The sequence below is a fragment of the Triturus cristatus genome, chromosome 6 (assembly GCF_964204655.1).
Source record: "Triturus cristatus chromosome 6, aTriCri1.1, whole genome shotgun sequence".
Classification (NCBI taxonomy): Eukaryota; Metazoa; Chordata; class Amphibia; order Caudata; family Salamandridae; genus Triturus; species Triturus cristatus.
In genome coordinates this window covers 1397226917-1397244888 of record NC_140589.1, presented here as the reverse complement: position 1 = coordinate 1397244888, position 17972 = coordinate 1397226917, and the positions used below count along the sequence as shown (strand labels likewise).

The following is a 17972-nucleotide window of genomic DNA, read 5'->3' as shown; positions in this document are numbered from 1 at the left end:
TCTGCACAATTCTGTCATGTTTATGGTCAAAAATGTTTTTGTTGTAAGTAATTGATCCTATTGCTGCTCACAGTTAACTTGTTTCTGTCGTACCCACTTCCTTTGTCCCTGACTGCCTTTTCTTAGTGGCATTAGATGAATAGTGTCAGCCTTGCCCTGCAGAATGGTTGTGATCTATTCACATCCATTTTAATAACCAGGCAAGAACACAAATGCACTCCACACCACACAGTTCCACCCAGCACAATTCCACAACTAACAAATTCAATCCAACCGATACAATTCCACTCCACACCACATATCATCCCCTCCGCTGTTACCAAAACACATGGATAAAAGACGTTGTCATTTACAACACCAACACCTCTAACTCTCTCAAATGCAAGACCAATTTCATTGCCAAATGCTGTTTTGAGTAGGCAGTGGCCCGTGGGGCCAATGTCTGCTCTTAAAAAATGTTGCCGCCCACATTCACAAAGGGGAATGGGTCCCTGTTTGCAGATGAGTTACCACCTACTTCACAGAGTCTGTAAAATATTAATGTTTTGCGATCGCATTGCGGTCACAAAACATTCATACATTCCACTGCGACTCACTATTAGCAAGGGATGCCCTTGAAACACCCCTTCCTAATAGCGATTTGCAAACCCTATTTTGCGAGTCTGTAATAGGTTACCGGCTCACAAAATAGGGTTAGTACATTGCAAAAGTTGCACTAGTGGTTTGCAAACGGCCCGATTCCCTGTTTGCGACCAATAAAAACGGTTGAACCTCTGGCCCTAAATGCAGTTCATGTTGCCTGCGTTGCTATAACTTTCATCCCAATATATGTTAAGGTCACTCAACATAACACAAGCATAAGCAAAGCCAGTAGGTCGCACCATTGAGGCAAGGGCAGAGACCTATTGGCTGTGCTATAATTGTTTATCCCAGATGATCGCTATTCATGCGCATGCACGGGTGGCCATCTTGGAGTAGTTTTTGTTAAAGCTTAGGAAACAACATTCCAACATGGCTCAGGTACATACATGTATGCACAAGGCTGCCAAAGCCCTAAACAATTAGTGTGAATGATTAGTAAGTACCACTTCACAGAAAGTATGCAAGTTTATCATTCAAATCTAGCAACGTGCTGTTTGCTCTGTCACATTTTGGTTTTCATCTACACAGATAAAGTGCAAAGTGTGTTGTTTATTGGTGGAGACAAAAAACTGACTTTTCAAGCATTTGTGTGCGGTACTGTTTATTGATACAACCAAAAACCAGGCCGAAATTTAGAAACAGTGCAGAATGTTTTGCAACATTCTGGCCTGTCTTTTCCTGGCATATATTAATCCTGAAACCGTAACGCCACACAACATTTGTGTCAGGGTCTTCCCCAAATTTAATTTGTGTATGCAGCAGTTCAGTTAATCCCGCAATCTGCTTTGCTCAAATGAGGGCAGATAAGGGAGGCCCGAGCCCTTTGCAGGTCTTCAGGCGCTTTTAAATTCTGATAAAATCAGGATTCTTCGCCGGGTCTTGCTGCAGCTTGGAATTAAGCCACTTTAAATGTAATTACTCGAGCTGGCTGTACATCAGGAACATCCATTAAAAAAATTGATTGGGCGTGATGCGAGGGAGGCATTTTATGAGCAGGGGATCGAGGCTGGGTCGAGAGCTCTAAATTATAAGGGGGGGTTTGGGGTAACAGGTAAATACTTTATTAGTGGTTAAGGATAACTCAATTCTGCTTTTTTCGCCAGTTACTTCAGTGAGCTGTGGTCCCTGGCTGTCTACCACGATCGGTTTATCGATTTCAGACAAGAGGTGCGCCTGATGCTGGCCTCCAGCCAGGTAAGGAAATCACTGTCAGGGTTCGCTATTTACTGGGGACAGACGGGCTCCCCACTCTCGGCATTCTGTGGCTCTGATCCCTCCAATGAGCACACACCGTAGCTCCTTTCAAGCCAGACGATTACTTGAACACGGAATAAAAGTAACTGCATTTATTGAAGTGACTGACGTTAACAATGTTCATTTCGCCCGGATGAAATGCTGATACTAGCTCAGCTAATCAGAATACTCCTGGCGCTAACTACTGATGTTTATCTGTAACTGCTAGTTTAGGCAAAGTGGCAGAAATGAAAACACAAACACATTTGGAATTATTATTTACATGTGTTGGGTGTGATCATGTGCGGGTGATGACAGTCCCCTCCCCCACGTGCTGTTAGGCGATCATAACCTTTAAATGCATTTCTCATAACTATTCACCCATGCCATCAGCTCGGGCCCATAATTTCAGGGCAGGCCATTAATAACGATAACCTTTCTCTACAGAGGGCAATAACCGCTGCTAGCGCCCTGACCACAGGGCACTCATGCTCAAATATGTAATTTGCATTTTGAAAGATAACTGAGAGCCAAGCTGACACATTATACTTTTTTAGTGCACTACCACCCTCAATTTCAGCTCGCACGCTGCCACATTGGTCTTCGGGGAGACTTTGGACTGGTATTTCCCGACTCCAAGAGACTTAGGTCCTGATTACGAGCCTGGTGGTCCACGGGCCGCCAGACTCGCGGGGGGGGGGGGAGGGGGCGGTCTTCCGACTGCCCTATCGCAACTAGGGCAGCCAGACCGCACTGCTGCAACCGCCAGGGTCTTTGAGTTTCCTCTCTGCCATGGTTTTCATGGGGGTTTCTTCTTCATTAAAACCATGATGGAGATGAAACAAAGGGAGCCCTACAGGGATCCCTCTTGCCTGTGGGCCATGGGGTGTATGCCCTCCCTGTGTGCATGCATCCCGGTACCTGCACAGCATGGACTGCACCAGTTCTTGCCAAGCAGGTACTGCCTTTGACGTTCCCATTGCAGTGCCTATTTCATAGGCACCGCCGCGGGAAGGCCAAAAAAACACCCGCCAGTGACTGAAAAAGCATTAATCTGCCAGGCGGTGCGGTCCCGCTCCTGCACCGCCAAACTCATAATCTGGCCCTTAGAGTTTATTCTTGCATTGTATCAGCATAGATGTCTGATGGATTTTCCATAGTACTTGGGCAATAGGTTTTAGTTTTTATCTGGTTTCTTACACACAGTCCAGTGTGGGTGTTATCACCGTAAAATAACATGACAGAATTTTCCCTCCCTTCCAACTTGAAGTCCACTTTGCTTTCTTCGCTTTTGAGTGGTACCGCAACTGTCCACTGGTGAAGCTCTCGACCAATGCAGCAGGGTTTGGGGACTAGTCCTCTAAGTATTTTTTCAATGGAAGCAAAAATGGATCATGGTCCAGGTTTGTGCTGTATTTGCTGCTTACCTAATAAGGAATGTTCCACACAAGTTTTACCGACACGTAATATTGTGAAAGGGCTCTTTACTGGTTGACAAACAGAGCACGTTCATTTGCATTTTTTGTTTTCTGTAATAAGAGATGGAAAGAACCTATTTTGATAATCGATCTAAGTCAGTCCAGTAGCTCAGACTTATTTCCATCTTTTACGATATATACTGTTTATAATTGGGAGAACTGGCCCAAAGTAGTCATTGAAAATCCAATTTGATAGTGTCTCTATTGGAGACCCAGACAGAATGAGGTGTAAAGTTTGGGCATATTCAATTATTTCATCTTTTGTTGACAGAATTATCTGAAAGAAACAGTTATAGATTCCTTACCTTAGAATTACCCCAGGCGTCAGACTGGATCCGGAAAGTTTTTCGTCAGCAGTGCCCCTGCACATCGGAAGGTGGCTTCAGTCGGCTCCGCGTTCATCGTTGGCATCTTGGTCACCGGGATGACGTTGTGGTAGCTACATAGACGCCGCCCTCACGCACTGACGTAAGTTCTTTCTTTTTACACGCCAGCCAGCGCAGATCCGGAGAGAGCAGTACCGCCAGTCACTTTTTGACTGACTTTTTGACGACTTTTGTCGACACTGTTTTAGAGTCTTCGACTCCTGGTGCACGTCAGGGATGCCCGGCTTCAAGACTTGTGGTTCCTGTAGCCGACTGATGTCGGTGACAGATCTGCACCGCGTGTGCTTGTTTGCTTGGAGCGCGACTATGACCCAAAGTCATGCTCCGACTGTCGGACCATGAATCCGAAGTCTTTGCGGGAGCGGTCCCGAAAGCTCCTCGAGGCCCAGCAGTCGGCTCCGCGCCGTTCGAAGTCCCGGTTGTGTGGGAGGTCGAGGGACCAGTCGCGGAGTCATCATCTTCTTTCTTCTCCCAAGTCTTCGTACTCGGGGTCAGGTAAGTCGAAGCATAAGAAGAATGCAAAGAAGCATTGTCGCTCTTCGACTTCTTCCCGTCCGTCGGTTTTTACAGAATTTTCACTTTCTGAAAGACGTTGGCAGTGTGCAGTGATGATATTCCTGAAGATGACAGATTTTAAGCCATTTCACAACATGCTGGAAGCAGATGTCAGTGACTGACTGGCACCACATGTATTTGACGTAGTCTTTCAACGATGCCCTGACTGATTCAGGTTTGACAGACTAGTAAAAATAAAACAATTTTTAGCTCAGGCTGTGAGTCATCCAATTGTAAGATGTCACAGGTCAGCTCCAGGTGATCCAAAATCTTTAACGCCATGCCCAATTCCAAAAAGCCTTATAAGACAGGACTTCTAAGTGAGCCTGAATTAGATTTTACACTGCCCTGAGTCAAAACTAATTGACGCTATGAGCAAAAAGATATTTTCTTCGAAGATTGGTTTTATGCTTCCTGAACGCAGTTTGTCCTTTGGTTACATTCACGCCATTTGATACATGGCATGCAAGGTATTGCCAGCCTTAACTCAGGGCATGTGCAGCATCTTTACTCATTACATTTTTAGGAAGAATGCTGTAAAGTATGTTTTACATTGCGGACTGAACTCTACGGACTCTATGGCCCCTTCTGTGGATAACAACATCATATTAGATTTCATGCCTGGATGTGTTCCACTGGATTGCCAGGGGATGTCCACGCCTCCTTGATGGACATGCCAATTAATGGACCATGGGCTCTTAGATGAGAAGCCAAATGCAGCTGTAGAGATATTGAAAAATAGCAGAGCTATGGCCTGCTCTCTGTAGCTGGAGTTACTTTCTCATGCTGGCTTGTTCCATTAGCTGTACTGGAAGTTTAGAAGCTAACTCAAGGAGTCTCACATGTCGCCAGCGGCAGTCCATAAAGCAACAAATGCGGTCTTATTATGGTGGCAAGGTTAGGGATAGTGCCAGAGTTCCAAATCAACTATGGCAGCACTTCACATCTTCCTCTTCACCTTGCACTACAGCCAAACCTGTTGAGCTCGCTCTCCAACCTCACTTTAAGACCAGTTAGCAGCAGAATCTAGGAATCAGAATCCAGGATAGCCTGTTGGTTATGCCCTTTTATTTTGGATCCCCTCGTCCCAGTTCTTCCATTTCCTCATAAACATCATTGGATCACAGCACTATTTTTTCCAAAGAAATGATAATGTTACTCACCAAAGGGGCAATCAAACTGGTGCCAGAGAAGGAGAAACAACGGAGTTGTTACTTTTGGTACTTCCTGGTCCCGAAGAAGGATGAGGAACTAAGATCGGTTTTAGACCTGCGGCTCCTGAACTCTTTCCACAAGAAGGAAGATTCAAAAGGACACAAATGTCCCCTTTCTGCAGGCCTACAATCTCAAGGACTGAATGGTATGTCCCTGGACCTGCAGGACACATACTTTCATGAGCCAGTCCTGCAGTGCTGTAAGAAGTATCTCTGCTTTGTGGTGGGCTCAGAATACTTCCAGTTCACTGTCATGCTCTTTGGCCTTTCATCAGTGCCTTAGGTGTTTATGAAGGTGGTGGCAGTGCATCCACAAAGATTGGGGACACATATATTGCTGTATGTCAACAATTGACTGATGAAGACTGGCTCGATATAGCTAGTTTGCGACCATGTTCAGAAAGTGGGGTCATTGCTGTGTCCACCCTAGGGTTCCTCATCAGTGAACCCAAAATACGATCTCTGACCTGTGCTGAGGATTCCTTTAACCAGGACCATTCTGGACAGAGTTGCTTTAAAGGCCTTCTTGCCCCTCAATGAGGAGTGGACAGTCAGGCTATGATTCTGATTATTCAGGCGAGGGCTTCTGCTCAGTCCTTTATGGTTCTGAGGCTTTATGGACTCTTTGTGTTGTGCACTCTGCTTGTGCTTCATGCCACCTGGCATATTCAGGTCCTTCATGGAAACTGTGGCTGCTGTGGGTCTAGCAGTGGGATATTTTTCAAAGTTACCCCACATGCCAAACTGACACGGAGCTTACAGTGTCATCTCTGGGCTGGGGAGGCCACCTGGGTTAGGTGAAGATCAGAGGTCTGTGGTCTCAGGTGAGGCAACACTACAACATTAACTTCTGAAAGTCTGAGCCAACTATTTCGCCCCAAACTGCCATTCTCTCTGACGGACAACACATACAAATGTGATACTGCAACAAGCAGAGCTGAATGGGGTCTCTTTTTAGAAGCTGAGGCTTTGACAATGGCTGGTAATTGATGGGGTTGCCCGATGGTCAGTTATCCCACAGGATCCCACAACATCAGGGCAGACTAACTCAGCAGGCATCATCATGCTAATCACCTGGCGGTGGCTTGAGGTATCTTTGTCCAATGGGGCGCAGCCCTGGTATATCTAGTCACTTCCTCTGAAACTACTCATTGTCCAGCCTTCAGCATCCTGAGGGTTCTTCCTCAAGGGTCTCTATGGGACTCAGTCCTTCTATAAGAGTTTCCTCCTCTGCAGCTTAACCTGCAGGTCTTAAAGAAGGTCAGGTGGTTTGGTTTTCTGGACTTCTGACTGAACATATCCCCTCCACTTCAGACAACACTTTGGGAGTATCTGTTGTCATCAACAGGGCAAGGTGTTTCACCCAGGTAAGTCAATTTTGAATATAACAGTTGTCAAGGAGTTTTTTTTTGCATGTTTTGTATCTCTTTGGTTGGATTATGGAGTAATTTCCTGTAGCATTTGATCTCACCAAGTTGTCGATAATCTTCATGGAGATAGTCTTTCTTATTTTCAATGACAACGTTGCCACCCTTGTCTGCTTCTTTTTTATTATGTTGTGGTCCTCATGAAGTTCCTCTAATAGTAGTCTTTGTATGTAATATCTGATAGGGACTTCTAGCTGCAGATTCCTTACCTTTGAATTTCCAAGGCGTCAGGATGGATACGGAAACGTTTGCTCGAGCAATACCCCTAGAGCGAGCCCCTTAGAACACCAGGACATTTCTGCTGAGTAGATGGACTGGTATGGGGAACTTGGGGAGGCCAGTGGACTGGACACTTCCCCAGATACTGGCATGCTTTCTTCCTCAACTGTGGCCATGGTGGTCAAGAGAGCAGCCGAGGTCCTCGGACTGGAGTTGCCCTCTGTGCAGGTCAGGACTAATTTCCTGACCAAAGTACTTCAGCCTGGGGCTTCCACCTCGGAACCCCTTTACTCTTCAATGAGGTCCTTCTAGGCACGTGGTCCAAGCCTAGCACAGGGGCTCCTGTGAATAGGACAATTGTACGCTGCCATTGCCCAGCTCCAGGCGAACCAAAGTTCTTCAGCCAACACCCCACACCCTGAAACATTGGTAGTGCTTCTACCTCCCAGGGCGCGTTCCCTTCTGCCCCTCTGGATAAGAAATCCAAGAGGCTGGAATCACTTGGGAAGAAGATGTTTTCTTCCTCTAGCCTGGCATTGAGGTCAGTGAATACTGCATGCTTATTGAGCCGTTTCTCTCAGTCCCTTTGGGAGACTGATGCGGAAGTGCTCCCGCAAGTCCCAGAGTCGGCCCGGGCTGTGCTCTCTCAGGCAGTTAAGGACGGAAGAGACACAGCAAAATTCACCATTCACCATGAGGTGTGGCCTTGATACGATTGATTTTCTGGGCAGAGCGATTTCATTGACAGTGGCCTTGCGGCACCATGCCTGGTTTAAAACAACTGGCTTCTCGGTACGTGTCCAGGCAAACTTGATGGACATGCTGTTTGATGGATCCCGTCTTTTTGGGGAGAAGGCAGACTTAGAACTAGTGCGGTTCAAAGGACTCTCGAGCTACAGCTGTATCCTTGGGCCTCTCTTCTGCACCTCATGGCCAGTCCAGCTTTTGCCTCTTTCGTGGCAATGGAAGGGGTTTCCAGCCACGTCAGCCCTATCCCAGCCACCATCCTGCACAGTTTTCCCAAGCCGTGTGGGGACGTGGACGCGGTTCTGATTCTGAAAAAGAAAAAAAGGTTACGACCCATTTTAGATCTTCGGACCGTTATTCTCTTCCTCAAGAAAGAGAGGTTCAAGATGCTAACTTTTGCTCAGGTCTTGTCAGCCCTAGACCAAGAAGACTGGATGATAGCGTTGGACCTGCAGGATATGTATTTTCACATCCCCAGGCATTATCTGCGGTTCAAGGTAGGCCATGAGCACTTTCACTTTACCGTGCTCCACTTCGGCCTTACCAGTACCTCTCGGGTGATCATCAAGGTGATTGCGGTGGTCGCAGCTCATCTGCGCAGGTTAGGGGTGTCAGTCTTCCCCAACCTCGCCGACTGGCTGTTGAAGGCATCCTTGCCCCAGGCTGTCGCCTCCCACCTTCAGACTACGGTGAACCTCCTGCATTCTCTGGGGTTCTCTGACTCATGCTCAGATGTTCCTTTCCATTTGAACTGCTCTGGACACAGTGCAGTTTCGGGCCTATCCTCCCGAACAGCAAGTCCAGGATGTTCAGGTTACGATTCCGATGCTTCAGCCTCTATCCTGGCTCCACATCAATTTGTTGGAGCTACAAACGATTGGATTGGCATTGAAGGCATGTCTTCCCTCTTTGAAGGGGAAGTTAGTGCAGGTGTTCACGGACAACACCACCGCCATATGGTACTGCAACAAGCAGGGCGGGGTGGGGTCATGGACCCTTTGTCGAGAAACACTGATTCTCTGGACATGGCTGGAACAGCAGGGCATAACCATGGTGGTTCAACACCTGGCAGGTTCTCTGAACGCCAGGGTGTGCGAACTTGGCCGTCGATGCCTAGCGTATCACGAATGGCTTCTCCAGTCGGAGGTGGCGCAAGGTGTCTTTCAGCACTGGGGAGATCCTTGGTTAGATCTGTTCGCCTCCAAAGAGAACATGCAGTGTCAGTAATACTGCACGCTGGAGTTTCCAAGGAGACTATCGCTCAGCGACGCCTTTCAGCGCGAGTGGAGCTCAGGCCTGCTGTACGCCTTTCCGCCCATACCTCTCCTGCCCAGGGTTCTGAAGAAGATCAGGAAGAACCGGGCCCAAGTCATTTTTGTGGCGGCTCCGGATTGGGCGAGGAGAGTCTTGTATCCAGAGCTTCTGAAGATGAGTATCACTCCTCCAATCAGGCTGCCTCTTCGGGAGGATCTTCTGTCAATGCAGCAGGGGAGGGTCCTCCACCCGGACCTGTCAACTCTTCGCCTCCATGCGTGGAAATTGACCTTCCTTGCGATATATGCAACGTTATGTTAGGGGCCAGGCGTCCCTTCACTAAGACGGTATACGCCTGCCGTTGGCAGAAGTTTGTATTATACTGTACAGAACGGTCGATTGACCCTCTTTCTGCTTCTCTTTCCACTGTTCTGCTATTCATTCTAACCCTTGCCCAGCATGGCTCTGCTTTGGGTACTGTTAAGTGTTATCTTTCCGCTCTATCCGCTTTTTTACTGCTGCCAGACCAACCCTCTCTCTTTAGGTTAAAATCTATTTTTATTGTCACAGCTTCAGCTCAGTACAGTGGAAACATCCATATGGGAGGCTCATCCCTCTTTTAACACCATTATAGAGCGTAACTTTTCAAATAGAAATTCCTGCCCTTCCCGAACTTCCCTCCCACTCCCTACCCAAGTTCCAGTAGCCATGAAGATATGCAAAACCAAGAGTCTCGATACAGTCTAGCTTAATGAGTGCCCTCTGTTTCCTCAGGGAGGGCTGGGTCTGTGAGGTGTAGTAATCGTAAGTAGCGGGGGCAAGTCAGTTCCCTGAATTCTAGGGATAGCAAAGCAATAAAGGGCTGGCAGATAGTTCTATATGTGTCGCCTTGGGCTGTGAGGGTGAGGGTAAGCTTCTCCATTCCTAGAACAAACCAAAGGTGGTGGAGCCATCCTAAGTGTGTTGGAATGGTGGTTCCCCAAAGCGATAGAATAGTCTGGTGTGCGGCATTAGAGCTATAATGATCTGTCGCCCCCTGCATGATATGAGAGGATGTTGGCGAAACCCAGCAGGGTGTAGGATGGAAACCTGGGGAGCTGAGTGGAGAGGTGGGTATCGATGTTTTCAAGGACAAAGTCACCGAACGAGGTTATCTTTGAACAATCCCATAGGATGTGGGTGAGTGAGCCCTCAGCTCCACATTGTTCCCAATAGCCCTCACTGCGAGTCGGATTCCCCCTATGTAGCCTGACGGGGTTAAGTGTCAGTAGGTTTGCGATTTTCACCACCATTTCAGAGCTAGCCGTATTATAGGCAGAGTGTCTCACTCTGTAGAATACAAAAGTGGGGAACATGATTATGCTCCACTCCCAGTCGCACTGCGTGAAAGGATATTTCATCCTGCTTCAAATTTCCACGTATAATTTACTCCATTTTCAATCAAGGTTAATCAACTCTATTATCTAAACTTTTCATGATTTTCTTTTTGTAATCCACATACATAATGTACAGTGCGTTTTGAATGCTTCCCATATTCAAAATGTGCCCATCCGGACCTCTTCAAGAATATGATCAGAACACACGATTCATCCAAGACAGCATCTCTTTATTGACACCCAATACATTTCGGGCATATAATAGCCCTTCCTCAGGGGTAACTGCAATTGAATCATTTTAGACAAAACACATTGTTACTACATTATCCTTAGTCAAACATCTACAGTTCATCATGTTGCATTTCTTATACTTGTGAAACATTACAACTATGCAACCTATTCCCTGTGTATATCACTAAAACAAAACAACACCAGAATTGAAATTAACTTATCCCCCTCTATACCTAACCATTCAGTTTCCCCCGTCAACCGTACTGTTTCACACATTCTCACTTGATACCGAACATCTACCTTCCAACTCAATCATCCTCATCACTGGTCTCTCACTCTCCTGTACCTTCCTGCATTCTCGCCATACTCTCATTCCTTAACTATTCACTGCATTGACCATGCATATTACCAAACACCTACTACCAAACATCTACCCTCCAACACATTCATCCTCATCACTGGTCACTCAATCTCCTATGCCTTCCTGCATTCACGCCATACTCTCATTCCTTAACTATTGGCTGTATTAACCGTGCGTATTCACAGCCTCCCAATTCTCCCCGCTACCCGGTTTGAATCAGCAAATGTTCGCGCACCCTATTACTCAACTCATACCACCAAAAACCGCTTTGCTCTTAACATCCTCTTCCATGCAAATGAAATCACCACCTCGTGACTCCGCCATTTAAAGCCAACCCTCCTCCCCGATACATAAAGCAATAAACACCTAACTCTGACCACTCCCTGAGCCCGTCTCCTTGACTTCAACTCCCTTAATCCACTACATAATCACCATTCTGAACTGAAAAAGCTAAAACAGAAACTTGATGAAAAATAAATCATGCGAATATTTCACGAATCTAGACAGTCCATGTGTTTGTCCCAAATTGTAGCCGCCTTTCAGAATTTAGCTATTGTTCATTAAAAGCATGCTGTATAGTCATGCATGTGGTATTTCTTCTTCCGGGTTTTCACTTGTTCCGAGTGCACTGCCAAAAGTAGGGCAATAAATTGTAACAATCAAAGGGGTGGTGTGCACACTCTGTAGAAGACATCGTGCCACTACTTGTGACTGAGCTGGTGCCCCAAATCCACCTCCCAGCGCCGCTGAGCAGGGGATTTGTCCTCAGTCCGGGCGGGCCAAAGTAGAGCATAAAGTTTGATGATGATGATGCATCTATCTGATTTCTTGCCCAGGAGCCATTTCCTGTATGGCGTCAGTGGCCGCTCAGGACCCCCTCTGATAGATGGATGAAGCAACCAATGTCTAATCTGTAGATAGCGAAACCGTTCCTCCTCAGGGATAGAATGATCCTTTTTGAGAATGTCGAAGGAGATGGGGCCATCCTAATAAAAAACAAATCCTGCCGCCTTGCAAGCCGATCCCCGCCATCCCTGGAAGGCCAACCCAGCTCCGGCGCAAAGGCAGGATTATCGATCACCGGGGTCAGAGGACATGGGAAAGTGGTTAACTTCCCTTTCTGGGTGTATGCATTCCACACCTTCAGCAGAGAGCTTGTGACTGTGGAAATATAAAGGCTAGGTGCACGAATGTCATTTTTTGGGAACAGAACTTTCTCCAGTGAGGTCCCAGCTAAGGCCCTATCCATAAACAGCCATGTTTTTCTGGCTCTGCTCTGGACCACTCCACCAGACAGGGGAGCTGAGCTGCCTGGAAGTAGTGGAGCAGGCATGGGACCCCGGGTCCCCCCTCCGCTGGTGGAAGCCAGCTTCACTCATACAGCGGCGATTGCCCTCCCAGATAAAGTGATGTAGTGTAGCCTGCAATGACAAAAGTGTGCCCGGTGGGGGGGGGGGGGGGGTCATCAGAGGAAAGGTCTGAAACAAGATAGGTACTTTAGGAAGGGTTATCTTCTTCCGAGCAGTGATGCGGCCTAGCATGGAAAGCGGCTGGTGCCGCCAGAGCTCCAGCTCTGCTCATATTTGCTTCAAACCCTCTCTCTTTAGGTCTCCAATTGTAAATAGGTTTTGAAGGGGCTGGCTCACTTGTTTCGCCCACGCACTTTGTTATGCTGCATTAATTTGGTTGTCACTTTTCTTATGTGTGCTCCCTGAGAGCCTTTACACAACTGTCCACTCAGGCTGCTTACCATCAAGAGAGCCTTTCTAGTGGCGATAACATCTGCCCTGAGGGTGAGTGAGTTGCAGGCGCTTTCTCGTACGCCTACCTACATGATGTCTTTTCCAGATAAAGTGGCGCTTCGCAACCATGCTTCATTCTTGCCGAAGGTGGTGACCCCATTCCATCTGGGTCAGTCTATCATGCTGCCCACCTTCTTTGCTCTCCCTCCCTGCATTCCTCTAAGGGAGAGGGGCGCCTCCACCGGCTGGACCCAAAAAGAAGCTAGAAGTCTCTGTCAGATGAACAAGTTACTTACCTTGGGTAACGCATTATCTGGTAGAGGCCCACCCATGCCTCTCCTCTTTGTGGACTGATTTTATTAGGGCTAGAGTTACTCACCTTTTCAGGGCCCTAGTTTTACACATGTTTGCGTCAGTTACCTTGTGGTTCTGCACTCCTGGCATGGAAATAACGAAAAGTACTGACGTCCGCGTGCTTGGGTAGTGCCTATATAGGTGACCGCGACGTCATAACCAATGCTAGCAACGTCATGTGGTGCCAAATGGAGCCACACAAAGGCACGTAGCAGTGATATTGCTCGAGTAAACCTTTCCAGATCCAGCCTGGAAAGTCGAAGGGTTTAGAATCTACAGCTAGATAGAGTCTCTACCAGATAATGCGTTACCAAAGGTAAGTAGCTTGTTCATTAGAGGAAAAGTATTTCCTTTTGGACAGATATTTCTCGTGTTTCGTGGTTGAGGTCCCTTATCATTATTATGAAGAACAGGTCAGTTGTATTGTCAGGTGGGAAGATCAGCATAAAATCTGATTTTGTAAATAATGTGGAGGGTTTGGAATGTGAGGTGTCAATTCCAAGTTTAGATGCTGTGTCAAATATTGATTTGAGCTGTTGCACTTCATTATCTTTCAATAGATTTGTCAATAGGTGAATTGTTTCAAGTTATTGGACAGTGAAGTTACTAGTTTGTGGTTGAGGAACAAATGATGTTCTAGGGCTTTCCATGTCAGCGAAAAAGGATTGCAGTTTCATTTGCCTAGTAAATTTGAAGAGCTCAATTTTTGTCTGCACTAGGTCCCATCTTGCCTTTGGGCAAAATGAAAGGCCTTTGTTCAAGATTTGAATGTGGCAACTAATTAGTTGTCCGAGATTGGTTCTTGGTCTGTTACTTGATCCTGGCTCTTGTCTAGACCCCTGATGTATTTTGCGCTTGGGTTTTTGTATTTGGTAGCCTTTTGCGGTTGTCTTGTGTGTTCCCCAATTGGTGTCTGCGTACCTCCTTGTGAAAATCTATTTCTGATGGATACATCTGCCAGTGGATTCCTCACCTTGTGAATATCCCCTGCGCCAGCATTCCACTGAACTTTTTTCCCCAGCTCTCTACGCCGACGTGGACGATGTCACACTGCATCGGCTCCGCTCGCGACTCTGTATGATGTCACCGGAGCCATAAGAGAGCCACGTCGGCGTGATGACGTCAGTTCCCTTATTTCCGCGCCGTCGACACGCAACGGTTTTTCCAGCACTCTCCTGCTACTTTATAGTCGTTTAGTGGTTACTGTTGGAGAAAATTGTCATGTCTTCGACTAGGAAGTCGGATTTTAAACCCTGTAGGGAATGTGGGGGCCACATGTCAATGACAGACCCCCATGAAGATTGCTTGTGGTGCCTTTCATCCGACCACGACGTGGAAGATTGTTCCAGCTGCAGAAGGATGAATCCCAAGGCCTTGAAAGAAAGGGAGGCGAAGCTCTTCATGGCCACGGCTAAGAAGGAGAAGAGAGGTAGGAAGAATGAAAGATTTGAGACCGGAGTCGTTGACTTCGCATTCTTCGAAGTCGAAGAAGCATCATAAGAAGCGGAAGCATTCCTCTCGGCGCCGGTCTTCGAAGAGCAAGGCGTCGAGATCGACTTCGCCCCGACGTCGAAGTAAGGATGTGTCTCCTTCTCCGTCTAAGTCTCCTGAGGGATCTTCTTCGCCGAAGCGGACTCAGGCGCGGACCCCGGCGCCGTCTGCGGCGCAGTCACCGGCGCAGTCACCCGCTCAGTCACCGGTTCCAGTGGAGTCTTCGGCTTCGGAGGCCGAGCAAGAGAAAGAGCCTTCTCCAGAGCCGGATGATCCTGCGGCACCTGTGGAGAACACTGCGGCTCCGGTACCAGGTACTCCACAACCGGATCCGGGATTATTCCCTTATCCGCAGTTCCCGACTCCGGGTGCGGATTCGACGCATTTTTTAAATGCGATGTATGGGATTTTCCAACGGGTTACCTTCCCATCTGGCGCACCTACTGGTCCCGTGGGTCCTATGGCTTATACTCTGGGAGTGCCGCAGCATTATGCTCAGGCCCCGTTTATGCCCTTCCTGCCGATGGCGCCTTCGTGGCAGTTTCCGGCGCCGTCTGGGGATCCATCTCGGCTTCGATTGGATCGACCTTCTTCGGAGCCTTCCTTGACGCCGTTGCCGACTCCCTCGGCGCCGCGTCCGGCGCCGCCGACTCCGACTCCGGCACCGCCACTAGGAGGCAAGCGTGGCTTTGTTCGTCTGGCTTCTCTACGGACGTTCAGGCCACATTGGTGGATTTGCCATTTGACGGACAGAGGCTTTTTGGTGAAAAGGCTGATTCCGCCTTGCAGAGGTTTAAAGAGAGCATGGTGACGGCGAAATCTTTAGGTCTGCAGGTTCCTGCTAAAGGATTTGGGCTTAAGAAGTTCAGAGGTTTTGGGAGGTCTTCATTTCGCTCCTTCCGGCAGCCTCAGCAGCAGCAGCAACAGCAGCAGCAAAATCCCCTCTATAGGTTCTATAAAGGGAGGCAAAGAGGTCAGAGAGGTTCTGGCCGCAACCCCTCTTCGTCTTCTACCTCCTCTGCTCCTAATGAAGCTTCAGGGAAGTAGCCCTAGATCCCCCATCCTGGAACATGTAAGACCTGTGGGGGGTCGGGTGTCCCATTTTCTGCGAGGTTGGAGATCTGTTACAACCGACCTTTGGGTTTTAAACCTCGTGGAGACTGGGTACGCCCTTCCCTTTCGGGAGTTTCCTCCCCCTTACCCTCCTTGCCAGGGTTACTGCTCATAGGACCATCTACTTCTTCTACAGAAGGAGGTGTTAGCTTTGCATCAAAAGGGTGCGATAGAGGTGGTTCCAGAGCAGGAAAGGGGTCAGGGATGCTACTCCCGGTATTTCATGATTCCCAAGAAGGACGGCAGATTGCGTCCGATACTGGACCTCAGAATCTTGAACTTTTACCTGAAACTGGAGAAAATCAAGATGCTGACCCTTGCACAGGTTCTTCAAGCATTGCAGCAAGGAGACTGGATGGTGTCGATCGACTTGCAGGACGCGTACTTCCATGTCCCAATCCTGAAGTCGCACAGGAAGTATCTCCGTTTTACAGTTGGGTCGCAACATTACCAGTTTGCGGTCCTCCCGTTTGGTCTTACTACCGCTCCTCGAGTCTTCACGAAGGTGATGGCAGTGGTGGCTGCTCATCTCAGGAGGTTGGGGATTCCAGTATTCCCCTACCTGGACGACTGGCTTCTGAAGGCAGAGTCCCCAGAGATGGTGCAGCGTCATCTGCAGGTAACATCTCAGCTGTTATTCGACTTGGGTTTTTCGATCAATGTACCCAAATCTCACCTGGCGCCCTCTCAACGCAACCTGTTCATAGGGGCGGTACTGCACACTACTGTGTGTCGAGCATTTCCTCCACCTCAAAGGATTCTCGACATTCAGGAGATGGTCCCTTTATTCCACAATGGAGTGGTTGTTCCAGTTCTGAAGGTCCTTCGTCTGCTCGGTCTGTTCGCTTCCTGCATTCTGTTGGTCAACCATGCACGCTGGCACATGAGGGCGCTCCAGTGGTGCCTCCGCAGGCAGTGGTATCAGCACAATGGAGATCTCAGGGAGTCGATCAGGATCTACAGAGAAGCTGCAGCGGATCTATCTTGGTGGAGCGTGGGGGGCAATCTGTCTCAAGGAAAGTCCTTCCATCTGCCTCCATCGGTGGCCACAGTGATAACGGATGCCTCCACCTTAGGGTGGGGTGCTCATCTGGGGAATCTGGAGATCAAGGGTCTTTGGTCTCCAGAGGAAAGGTTGCTTCACATCAACCTTCTGGTATTGCGGGCGATTCGTTTGGCACTCAAGGCCTTCCTCCCTTCCCTTCGCGGTCAGTCGGTTCAAGTCCTGACGGACAACACTACAGCGATGTGGTATGTCAACAAGCAGGGAGGAGTGGGGTCGCATTGTCTCTGCAGAGAGGCCCTGCGACTATGGTTCTGGGCTCAGGACCATCAGATTTGTCTGTTGGCAAATCATCTGGCCGGGGTTCTGAACGTGCGTGCAGACGATCTCAGTCGGCAGTTCTCCGCAAACCACGAGTGGAGGCTCCATCCGGGGTGGTTCGTCACGTCTTTCGGACGTGGGGGACACCTCGGGTGGACCTATTCACCACCCGCGAGAACGCGCACTGCCCGTCATTTCGCAGTCTCCAGTATCCGATGCAGGGAGCATTGGGGGACGCGTTTCAGTTGAGTTGGGGCTCGCAACGCCTTTACGCGTTTCCTCCCATACCCTTGATTCCTCGGGTTCTGAGGAAGATTCGCAAAGACCGGGCCCAAGTCATATTGGTCGCCCCGGATTGGCCAAGAAGGGTGTGGTATACAGATCTTCTCCACCTCTCCTCGTGCCCTCCACTCCGTCTCCCTCTGAGGGCAGACCTCCTCTCGCAGTCGGAGGGGCAGGTTCTACACCCCCACCTCCAGAGCTTACACCTTCATGCCTGGAGATTGAACGGGGCAACCTGAATTCCTTCTCTCTCCCGCCAGATGTGGTGGATGTTATTTTATCGGCCAGGCGACACTCCGCCAAGTCCGTTTACTCATATAGGTGGTCTAAGTTTGTTAAATGGTGTGGAGAGAGATCCAATGACCCTTTAAAGGCCCATATTTCTGATGTGCTTCAGCTTGCTCTTTCCTTGGCTCAGCAGGGCTGTGCTGTGGCCACGGTCAAGGGCTATCTATCGGCCTTATCGGTTTTCTATGTCTTCCTGATCAGCCGTCATTATTTAAATCTCCGATTGTACTAAGGTTTATCAAGGGCCTTACAAAC

At 48.5% G+C, this 17972-nt stretch overlaps 1 protein-coding gene across 2 annotated transcripts in view; it reads left to right on the top strand.

Moving 5' to 3' along the window:
* CFAP61 (cilia and flagella associated protein 61) overlaps window positions 1-17972 on the top strand; it is a 2048453-nt gene that overhangs the window by 1897705 nt on the left and 132776 nt on the right. Inside the window, exon 26 of one of the 2 annotated variants that reach the window (XM_085612415.1) lies at window positions 1746-1836. The exons of the other annotated variant lie outside the window; for it this stretch is intronic. Coding sequence (XP_085468541.1) covers window positions 1746-1836 — 91 coding nt within the window. The remainder of the gene's footprint in view (window positions 1-1745; window positions 1837-17972) is intronic. 2 annotated transcript variants of the gene reach the window in all.